Consider the following 11,889-nt stretch of genomic DNA (forward strand, 5'->3'; position numbering starts at 1 on the left):
TAACTGTGCTTAACTGCAACTACTATTAAATGAATAGTACTTAAAATTTTTATAGTTTTGCATTTCCTGTGTCATGAGATTATAATTCTTAGTGTTTTCAACATTTGTTTGTCAATATTTTATTTTCTTTCTTATGTCTTTTTTTTTCTCTCTCTCCTGTGCTCAGCTTCAGATAAACCAGTCGATTATTTTCTGTAACTCCTCTCAGAGAGTTGAATTGCTAGCCAAGAAGATTTCTCAACTGGGTTATTCTTGCTTCTATATCCATGCTAAAATGAGGCAGGTGAGTGTAAAACTTGTACTTACATAGATTTTTTTTTTAAGCTTTTTCTGAATATTTCTTGAATTTTGTTTTAATGCTCTTCCAAGTGCCCTGAGTTTAAGAATAAATTACTGTTTAGTAGGCAAAGGACCCTTCATTTTAACTTCTGTGGGGTAAGGTTTCCTAACTATAAACAGGGGTAATAGTATATTATTACCCCTGTTATGTGAAGAACCTTACTTCACAAGGTTTTAGGAAGATTGAGATTGTGTATGAATGAATAGTTTCTCAGTTGCCAAGCATAATAGAAATGTGAGATTTTATTCCCTTCCTTCCCCATAATCTTAGATTTGGGCTAGTGTTTAGTACAGTAACCACTAGCAACATTAAACTATTTAAAATTTAGTGTCTTCAGTTATACTACATTTCGGAGGCCACTTTATGTGTGACTGTCAGCCACAGTTTTGGAAGGTTTGTAGAAGGTTCTAGTTTATCTGTGTACCTTCTCAGATTCATCTTTTTCTCTTTATTGTTTGCCTTTAGAAAAAGGATGTAATCTGTTTCAGAACTTGATTTAACAGAAAATAAATTAAAAACTATCAACATATTGTGTTTGTATGTGCTAATTAACATTGTGAAATTTCATGATAGGAAAGCAATTTCTGTAGTCTGACAGGTTAAGAACTTAATCAGCTCACATATGGTTTTCAAAGAAGCTTATTGTCATGGATCAGCAGGTGCCATCATGTAGGCACCTAATATTAAAATTATCACAGGAAATGGTGTATACAATTGAAGAGAATATTTCAGAGTGGAGGAACATTGCATTGAAAAGAAAGACCAGTTTGCCAGATGGTAGATTTATTGATTTTGCTTGAGTTAGTGTGTTTTCATTTTTATTTAACTTGAAAAGTAGTTATTTTTAGCTTTTGTATATAATAACTGAAAAGATGAGTAGTAGATGTTTCAGTTAAGCTAAACTTTTGGCATCTTTTATTTGAAACATTTTAGAAGTAAATATGGTGAATATTGTCACTTAAAACCCACACCAGCAAAAAAAAAATACCTTTAAGAATTGAGATAATATGAATACATGTATATTTGTTGCTTATTAATTCCCACGGGAGACTTTTTTTTTCTCCTACCTTTTGTTTTTAATGTATATTGAATGTGGCTCCTTTCTCATTCATGAAAACAAATTTGGATATAAAGAAACTGCTTGGGTAGGAGAAAAAAATGATGGAAATTTGGAGGCTTGTGTGAGCTGTAATCAAATAAATGCATTGCTTTATTCCTAGGAACATCGAAATCGTGTGTTTCATGATTTTCGAAATGGCTTATGCCGCAATCTTGTTTGCACTGGTAGGTATTTTCTATTCCTTTACCCATTGTTTTTCTTCCTAGTTTTGTTCTTTCTCGGTCCTGTCCTGCAGTGAAGCTGCTTACATAGTCAGCTCCCTCTCCTACCATTTCTAGAATTTCTGAAGTTGAGAATGAGCTGTAGGTAACTTTTTTTTTGTAGTTAACTTTTGAAATTAGGTTCCGTACCTGAAACTGCAAAACACTTATTTTGGCACTCCTACCTAATCTCTGCCTATTAAACCAGTTTTGGAGTTTGTGTATTTTCTAAATAGTTTTAGCATATAGGAGTGAGTTCTATTAGCATATGCAAAATGAATTATGTTAAGAAACTATGTTTTGGACGTTTATTATGGCCTTTCTTTTGCCAGAATCAGACTAGTTTGTGTTCTGGTGTATTTCACTACATAAAGAAAAGCGGACTGGGGGTGCGTGTGGACAGTTAGATTCAGTAGCCTCCTGTCTGTACACTGGTAATATAGTCTTAGTATTGATACTAGGTTTATAATCTAAACTAGGTTTCTGGATAGAGGGAAGAACCTAGTTTTTTGTTTTTTAATTTTTGAGCTATACACAGAGATAAATACAGAAATGCATGGGTTCTGAGGGCCAACTATAAAGTTATATGCAGACTTTCAACTGAGACCCTAACTCCTGATTGTTCAAGGGTCAGCTGTACAGACAAGAAGAAAGGTGCCGTTTGCCATTAACCATTTCCTTATTTGAGAAGGAAAAATACTTTTTTTCCCCTAGAAAGAGTTGGTGGTACTTACAGAACTCACACATTGTTAGGAATTACTGCTGTGGTTACATGGTTTTATTTTAAGCATTAACTTGCTGAGGCTGCCCTCAGATAAGTTTTGAAGTGCCAGTGCTTTCTTCTTTCTCATTTTTCAGAACAGTGGGCAAATACATCGTTAAATAAGTACTGAACATTTATGTGTAACATGTGTAAATACATACAAAGTACCACCCCTCTCAAGGAGTAGTTGTTTAATCAGAGATAAAAAGATGACATTAAGAACCTCAGGCTGGGCCTGCAAACTTTTTCTGTAAAGTCCATGTAGTAAATATCTTAGACTTTGCATACTATGTGGTCTGTGTTACAAGTGACTTGACTCTGCTGTTCTACCTCAGTGGCAGTATATTTCACAAATGGCCATGGCTATGTGGCAGTAAAATTTGACAAAAACGGGCATTGGGCTAGATCTCCAAGGGAGTAAAAGTAATTTGCAAGTGTGAGGTATATACATTAAATAACCCTAAATTTTCATAGGAGAGGGAAATAACTAGCTGAGGTGATCTGAGAAAATACGAAATTGTAATTTATAGGCTATAGATGAGTTTTAGACTTGGATAAGAAGGAATATTTCATTAGGGGCCTGGCATAAAAAGTAATCTATAGATTGCTAAGAAGATAGTTTAAAGAAGTATAGTGGGTGAGGTTGGTATAGTCGAAGTTTTGAGATGTGTTACAACCAAAATATAGAACAGAGGACTTTGAATGTCAATTTTAAATTTTATCTGGAGACAGTTGAAAATAACAAGTTACAAATTCAAACCAGTATATTAGAAATACTTGTCTGACCATCATGGATTATTTTGACGTGTGGAGCTGAGAAGTGCAGGGAAACCTAGTTATTAGCTTATTGAACTTATTGGAGTTGTGTCTGCGTGTATTTGTCAAAGCCTAAATTAGCATAATAATTGTGGGACTGGAAAAAAGTAGAAGGGATAGTCTTGCATATTAGCTTACCTCAGACCTGTTATAAATCATTCAGCAGAATGGGATTAAAGAAATCTGAACAAAGTATAAATTACTGCTGGTAGATTGCCTCTTTTTTAAAGTATTCTCCATTATGCAATGAACTTTATTTTTTTTTTTTTTTTTTCTTTTTTTTCTTCTCCAACACCACAGTTCAATGCAATGAACTTTAAAAATAACTTATTAACCTTGAATTAAATACTTAAAAATAGAGTGAAGAAAATTATACTTGGGAGCTCATTTTTGAGTGTATAATCTTTTTCAGCCTTCCTTGATTTGCACTATGTTACCTCAGACCATTTTTTAAAACTTTGATACAACACCGCGAAAAGGTAACTTGTGAACAGAAAGCTGCTTATGGTTAATGCACATGAGAAATAATGCCAGTAATTTACAGATCCTTTTGAATTACTGCATGAAGTGAGTGAAGCTTAGGTTCCTTTAGAAATAAATGTTAAAGAGTATTATGACACCAAATTGAAGGATATAATGGAGGTTTTTTTTGTTTGTTTGTTTTAAAGATTTGTTTACCCGAGGTATTGATATACAAGCTGTGAATGTGGTAATAAACTTTGACTTCCCAAAGCTGGCAGAGACCTATCTCCATCGTATTGGAAGATCAGGTGAGGAAAAGGAAGGAGATGTTCTTTGTGGAAGTTTTTTGAGAAGTTTAATCACTAAGTTTTGTTCCTTTTGTGAAGTAGAGTGTGGTAGCAATTAAAATAGTGAATTTAAACTTGTTTTTTGATATATCAATTTCTAATTCTTCCAGAACATTTATTTTTAAGTTAACATAACCTGATGCCTAATTTAAGATTTACAAATTAGAACCTCACTTTTGTAACTGTACTGTTTGTATTTTATACTGTGTATTTTGGCAACTTTTGACACTATTACTTTAGGCTGTGAATGAGTGGCACTAAATAAAAACATTAATCCTGTATGGATTTACCACAGAGACTAGTACTTGCACATTGACTCCCATATTTAACTCATTAATTAGAATTGTTTTTTGTCAGGTCGCTTTGGTCATCTTGGCTTAGCCATCAACTTGATCACATACGATGATCGCTTCAACCTGAAAAGTATTGAGGAGCAGCTGGGAACAGAAATCAAACCTATCCCGAGCAACATTGACAAGAGCCTGTATGTGGCAGAATACCACAGCGAGCCTGTAGAAGATGAGAAAGCTTAACAAGCATGTGTGTACCTGAGAAAATAGCCAAGTAAGCATAATGTTTCCAGGAAGGAGATCAAGGTCCTCTTCCCCCAGGGGGGATGCGATGTCCTACCATATACAATTAGCATAAAAGATGAAATACCTCTTGACATAAATGGCAGTAAACAGGAAGTATCTCAGTTGAAGTGATCTTACTGGCCAATCCATAAATGCAGTTCTTGAATGCTGTCTTCCTAAGTAATGTATATGAACAGTACTTAAGACAAATTCAGACTTCTAAAATAATGGAAGCAAAAAAAATTAACAATTTTGAACATGAAAATATTTTTGCTCTTTTCCTTTATCACTCAGTCATCTGTTAGCATTTACTCTTAATTTCTAATGGATACCTTAATAGGTTAAATTATCTGTAAAACCTTATTGTAAAGGTATAAGCAGGTTATGAGGATAACTAACTGCCTTACTTTAAATGGCCGCTGGACTCACATGCATCCACCTTTTCATCTTGTGTTGACTATAGGACTCGGGAAGAAATGCTTAAAACAAGGCTTGATTAACATAGGAAAAAACCCTCCAAAACAGCCAATATTCCTGTGAGGAAAATCTGATTTCAGAGATGATAGTTTTCAAATTAGCAGTTAACGTTTTACCCATTATTTTTAGAGTCTCCAAATTAACTCTTCACTTTAACCTTTTGTCCTAATTTACTTGTCAAACACAAAACTCTTGGACAAAAACTAGCTCATGTATGCTAGTACACTGACAGGCTGTTGAGTTCATATAGGATTTAAAAAAACTTTTTAAAATTGTCACAGATGACTACTGCCTGCTACCAGTACTTTCAGGATTTCATTCTGTCTCTGGGATGTCCAGTGGAAATTCCTTAATCCTGAGCTGATTCTATAGTGTGTAAAGAGGCTCAGTAGAAGCTATTATGGAGAGCATTTGGGATGGACTTGTGAACGCCTACTTCATGTGTGCTTCACGTGTGTGTGTCCTAGTTTATATTGCTTACTGGCGATAATTTTAGGTTTCTTTTTTCTTTAGGTTTTGACAAACTATGGAAGGCTCGTTTGGATCTGTGACACATCGATTTTGGGGGGAATGCTCTTCTCTTTGTGGGTTTTTCATCTTCTTTTATTTTGGAACTATGAAGACTTATGAGCTCAGACATTTCTTTTTTTTAACTGGTGAAGAGAAAAGCTGAAAAGGAATTTACCTTTTTTGTTCCACTTGTTTGCACTGTGTGCTGACTGAACATTAGTTGCACTAACTGCTGGTTTTTTAAAAATTTTTCTGGGGAAGGGGGGACAAAGAAGGAAGAGAAAGAAGGGGAGAAACCCTAAAAAGAGAAGAACCTTGATGAACACAAGCTTGTCTACGATTTCAAAATTCTCCAACAGCTGACTCTTGAGTGCATTTCAACTTCTCCCTGGTTACTCATCCGTTTTTAAGCCTGAAGAGCTTATTACTTATTTGTGCGAAGTGCCTTATGCTATGAGACCATTCAGAATATCATCTTTTAGACACAGCCCAAGGAATCAACAATAGTATTTTTTTTTCTTTTTTCTTTCTTTTAAAAATTTTTGTCTTTTCATTTTGGTTTCAAGTTGAAGTCTCTTCTCTTCCCTTTCTACCCGATACTCAAGCCCAGGGCTGGAAGATGAAACGTATTAGTAATGTTAAACACCATTTTCTTTTTCTTTATGTGGAGGAGTTGATATGCAACTGCAGTTCATCCGCACTGTAAATACATGTATTTAACAAAAAAAACAATCCCAAGTAAAAATTTCTTCTGGGCTGAGTAGATGCAACATCATCGCTCCCAAAGGAAAGAGCAGTCTATCATCGCAGGAGCCATATGACAAGCCTTTTGTGCTCTATAGCAGAACACTAAAGACTGGTTTACATACGCCTCCATTAGCAGTTATGGCACTTGATGTGTAGACATGTCAGAGCCTTTGACCCTCTTTCCTCTGTGGCAGAGCGTGTCCCATAGAAAATTGGGTGTGTATACTTGTATAAACTTTGTAAATAGGTTTTTTTTTCTGGGTTCATATATATATATATATATACATATATATATATTTTTTTTTGGATGAAGGTTGCTGGGATTAAGGGGATTAGAGTGATTATGGGAGCAGCTAAAGATGAGAGGGGCTCAGTTTTCCGCAACACTAAATCTAAAAAGTATTTTGGCTTCTTACTGTAGAGAGCAGACCTCTACAGGAATCCTACATTGGAAAAGAGACCCAGAGGTCTGCGGTTCACTGCTGCCACACTGTCTCACATAGTACCTTTGGAGTAGGCCTGACAGAGAGCACAGGGAAGCTTCAGAAACCTGTAATTCAAGATGTTATTTTTTTGAGACGTTCTCTCTGATACTGTTCCCCGCCAGCCTTTTTTAAAAGTTTGAGAAACTTTTCAAGCTCTGCAAAAGGGGACAAAGAATTTGCCTTGCAGTGTGGGGATATGATTGAGCGGCAGTGTCTTTGAGCAGTATATGTATAAAGCATGGATTTGCATTTCAGAATATTAGCCAGTACCAGCTTTGGTAACTTTAGCAGTTCTGGGGCTTACTTTCTGTGGATCACCTCCTGTACTTTTGTGTGTTGCCCTCTGCCCACCTTGATACATAAACTTGCAGGAACGGGCGACCCCTGAGAGCTGTTAACTTTCATGCTGCAGAAAGCTGCTTGCCATTCTCTTGCTTTGTGACAAGAATTACCTGTCATTTTGCATTGTAAATTGCTGGCAAATGCTTTACAGTCAATAGTGTTGCTTTAAATTGTGCCCCTCCCAACATGCTTGATGTTTGGCCTGATCTCCAGGCAAAAGGAGTGAGATGAATCAATACCAGTGAACTTTTTTTTTAATGTTTTTAATTCCCTTTTAACCCAGTATACTAGGTCAATCAGGAGGCATCTAGGATTAAAAAAAAAAAAGAAAAAAAATTAAAAAAAAAATTGGTTTTCATTTGTCATTGTCTTTTAAAACCCTAAAATATTCCAGGATATGTCTTACATAAACTTTCATGCTTAACTCATCTGGATAAAGAAGTCAGTTATTCAAAGTTGCTTTTTTGACTCTGCCTAGTTCTAAGCAAAATTATTTGTAATTCCAAAATTCCTTGAGGATCAAAATCCTGCAGATGCCTCCTGATCAGACATAGCCCTAACTCCTTAAAAATTGTAGCAAGAGCTGCACAGTACAAACCCAAAAAAGAATAACTCATTTATCTGGTATCCAAGCCACACTGTGTCTCCAGCCAATGTTGGTTACTAAATGCAAGGCCTAATTAAGAAAGTAACCTTTTCCCAGGGAGGGGTGGGGGGAGGGAACTTAAAAGGCATCAACTTTTGACCAAAAAATCTTGCCCTTGTACTGATGCAGCTCTCTCCCCCCCCCCCCCCCCAATCTCTGGCGAGATAAGAGGGATCATTCATTATAGAAGAAAAACAAGGAAAGTTCATAAACGCAATTTTGTGTCTCGCTAGAGAGAGAGTGGGTGACTAAACAACAGCGCAGTCTCTCGCCATCCTCAGACTGTGCTCCGCCTGGTGCCACATGCCTGTGGGTCCCTCTAAAAGCACAGACTTTAAATGGAAAGTATTACTGAAGTACAGCCTCTGATGAGGAGTGGCACTTAAAACTATCTGGGACACCACTATTGGACACAGTCTTATACAGGCAGCTGTCCAGTTTTGGTGCTTGACTCTTGAATAGGAATTGTTAAATGGAAAGATGCTCTACGAACTAGGTCAAAGCCTAGTCTTTTTTTTTTTTTTCTTCAATTCCCCCTTAAAATAAGGAGCATTGTTGCTATTAGTTGTTTTTCTGTTCCTTCCAGTATTGGGTGTTTAAGTAATGGTAATATTTTTCCAGTGGTTCATTTGGATAAAAACTACTCCCCTTATTTTTAATATTTAAATTACAATCAGCTCCTGGTTTAACCAGTGGTTATATAGTCGTGTAATGAGTTATGGACTGTTACACAGCTTGCTGTCTCTCTCTTCCTTACATTCCGATGGAGAAACCTTCTTGCCTTTTCCCTTAGGAATGGAATAAATTTATTCTAAAATGATCTTCCATGGGAAGAAGTAAGGGGGAGAGAAACCTAAATAGAATCTCTAAATCATTTTCAGGTTGGTCCCAGCATCATTACAGGTTGGCCCCAAGGGGCGGGGGGGAGGGGGGAGGCGATTGGTTGTCAGTATTTGTTTTCAGAATGAGATGGGAGCATCTTTCCTTTGCCTTGTGCTTTGTGTTTGATACCATCATGCTTGGATTAGAACCAGACAACTCAGCACAAAGCCTTGAGTGTACATTGTTGGAATCAAAACATCTCATTCTGATCACTTGGTTTAATTTTTTTCTTTTTTCTTTTTTAATAGGGGTGGGAGGGAGGTTACTTTGCCCCAAGAGGGAGGGTATCTGCACTAAGGATTTAGAAACACTTTGGAAGCTCATGACCTCATCAGAAACTGCCTTTAGTCACACTCCTGACCTTACTATAGATGAGTAACAAAAAGATGAAATAAATTCTTGGGAATTAAGCCATGTTGTTTTTATTTGCTACTTTTTTCAGTGTTCTGTGTATCTTAAGCTGTTGCAGAATCATTTTTCTGGCAAAATACCTTTGTCAAGCCAAAAATTTTTGGCCTCATGGGAGCTGATGCAGTCAACTTCTTGGTGACTTTAGTGGACCTTTTAAGCCTGTAGTTCTACTTCATACCTTTAGTTTTTTGGGTTTTGTTTTTGTTTTTTAACTTCCAAAGAAAACCCACTTCTTTCTGATCTAAAAACTCATCTTTGAGGTAAAGAGTTAAGTGTCCAAAGGTTCATGAGGTCAGAGGGAGCTAGCCTGGCACCTGGACTGTGCCCCTCCATAGCTGACAGATTCCAACAGAAGTGTATTTAAATTCTCCAGTAGACAGTACTGGGCAGGGCAAGGGAGGGGGTAGGGTTGGGCTATTAAGATACAGGCTACTGTATTTTAACCAGTGGTTGTGGGGGAGGGGTGCTTGGAGAAAACAAAGTCACTATTCCCTTTTTTGAAACAAAACGAAGACAAGTTATTTTTTGTTTAGTAAAAACAGGATAGAATACCAGTGTCCCTAGCCACAAGGGACCAGTTCCACTGAGAAGTGAACAGTTGGGACTCAATTTTGAAAACATCTGGGGAATGGGAAAATTGGCTTTCTGTTAATTGGCAAATGTTCCAGTGGGGCTGTGTTTTTGTTGGAATGTCTTATGTTGTATGTACACATAATATTGACCAGAGTCTGCTGAATTTAAAAGAAAAGATGGTGGATAAAATCTTGATTTGTTAATTTATCTCAATAAAAGCCCACTGGAACTCCAGATATGTGTGTGGTGTGTCTTTAGTAGCAGCAGTTCAATCTTGAAGTCATTTTTAGTTAAACGACTCACATTCTGAAAAGCAAGAAGACTCAGCACTACTCCTCTGAGCCCAGTTCAATAAAATCTGAGAGTACCTTTGTCCAGCCCTAGGGCTGTCTCTCCATTTGCATTTAATTTTTCATAGCCTAAACAGAACAGGAAAGGGGAGTTGGTCCACAGTAAGTTGGAGAACTGCCAGTAATTACTCCCTAGAATTGTTTAGAACCTGCCCCCCAAAATTAGTGAATAGAATTTGTATTCTGAGAACTACAAATTCTGATGAAAGAAATCAAAAGACCTCAGTAATTGGAGAAAAGCAGACAAAGCTGGACCCGACATCCTCACCTGTGCACCCAAAAGACTGGTGTAACAAGGTATGTGCAGGACTTGTATGCTGAAAACTGCAAGATAACGCTGGTGAGAGGAATCAGGCCTGAAGATACAGTCTTCAACCCATGTACTACAGCTCTCTTGTCCGTTCCCCAGTTTCATCTATAGGTTCCCTGTATTTCCTTCCAGTCAACCCCAGCAAGCTTTATGACAAAAGCTGATTGTAAAATGCATGTGGAAAGGCAAACTGCCATAACAGCTTTAGAAAAGAACAGTTCAGTGGCTCAGTCGTGTCCAACTCTGCGACCCCATGAATCACAGCACACCAGGCCTCCCTGTCCATCACCAACTCCCGGGGTTCACTCAAACTCAGGTCCATCGAGTCGGTGATGCCATACAGCCATCTCTCTCGTCCCCTTCTCCTCCTGCCCCCAATCCCTCCCAACATCAGAGTCTTCCAATGAGTCAACTCTTCACGTGAGGTGGCCAAAGTACTGTTTCAGCTTTAGCATCATATCTTCCAAAGAACACCCAGGACCTATCTCCTTTAGAATGGACTGGTTGGATCTCCTTGCAGTCCAAGGGACTCTCAAGAGTCTTCTCCAACACCACAGTTCAAAAGCATCAATTCTTCAGCTCTCACATCCATACATGACCACAGGAAAAACCATAGCCTTGACTAGACGAACCTTTGTTGGCAAAGTAATGTCTCTGCTTTTGAATATGCTATCTAGGTTGGTCATAACTTTCCTTCCAAGGAGTAAGCATCTTTTAATTTCATGGCTGCAATCACCATCTGCAGTGATTTTGGAGCCCAGAAAAATAAAGTCTGACACTGTTTCTACTGTTTCTCCATCTATTTCCCATGAAGTGATGGGACCAGATGCAATGATCTTAGTTTTCTGAATGTTGAGCTTTAAGCCAGCTTTCACTCTCCTCTTTCACTTTCATCAAGAGGCTTTTGAGTTCCTCTTCACTTTCTGCCATAAGGGTGGGGTCATCTGCATATCTGAGGTTATTGATATTTCTCCCAGCAATCTTGATTCCAGCTTGTGCTTCTTCCAGCCCAGCGTTTCTCATGATGTACTCTGCATATAAGTTAAATAAGCAAGAGGAGTCAAAGTTCACTCAGTTGTGTCCAACTCTGTGACCCCATGGACTGCAGCATGCCAGGCTTCCCTTGTCCATCACCAACTCCCAGAGCTTACTCAAACTCATGTCCATCCAACCGTCTCATCCTCTGTCGTCCCCTTCTCCTCCTGCCCTCAATCTTTCCCAGCATCTTTTCCTAGGGTCTGTTCAAATGAGTCAGTTCTTTGCATCAGGTGGCCAAAGTATTGGAGTTTCAGCTTTAGCATGTCCTTCCAATGAATATTCAGGACTGATTTCCTTTATGATTGACTAGTTGGATCTCCTTGCAGGCCAGAGGTCTGCCAACTTTCAAGGAAGTTGTAAATTCAGTTTTCACTACAATACACTGAAGAAATGACAGACAAGCCACCAGCCTTTTCAAAGAATGGGTATGTACAGTCCAGCCTAAGATGAGCCACATAAATATTTCCCGATTGCTGGCTTGCATTTGGGTTTACT

At 37.8% G+C, this 11,889-nt stretch overlaps 1 protein-coding gene across 6 annotated transcripts in view; it reads left to right on the forward strand.

Moving 5' to 3' along the window:
• Positions 1–9,930, forward strand: part of DDX6 (DEAD-box helicase 6) — a 31,793-nt gene extending 21,863 nt beyond the window's left edge. For 3 of the 6 annotated variants that reach the window (XM_027563554.1, XM_027563553.1, XM_027563555.1), the window contains exons 10-14: positions 167–283; positions 1,561–1,624; positions 3,908–4,009; positions 4,406–4,612; positions 5,614–7,464. In XM_027563554.1, the coding sequence (XP_027419355.1) occupies positions 167–283; positions 1,561–1,624; positions 3,908–4,009; positions 4,406–4,581 (459 nt within the window). In that variant the 3' untranslated portion in view covers positions 4,582–4,612; positions 5,614–7,464. Of the gene's footprint in view, positions 1–166; positions 284–1,560; positions 1,625–3,907; positions 4,010–4,405; positions 4,613–5,613 lie in introns of all 6 variants that reach the window. The other 3 variants (XM_027563558.1, XM_027563557.1, XM_027563552.1) reach the window with 3 other exon arrangements.
• Positions 9,931–11,889: the final 1,959 nt, after the last annotated feature.

The sequence above is a fragment of the Bos indicus x Bos taurus genome, chromosome 15, assembly GCF_003369695.1.
Source record: "Bos indicus x Bos taurus breed Angus x Brahman F1 hybrid chromosome 15, Bos_hybrid_MaternalHap_v2.0, whole genome shotgun sequence".
Lineage (NCBI taxonomy): Eukaryota > Metazoa > Chordata > Mammalia > Artiodactyla > Bovidae > Bos > Bos indicus x Bos taurus.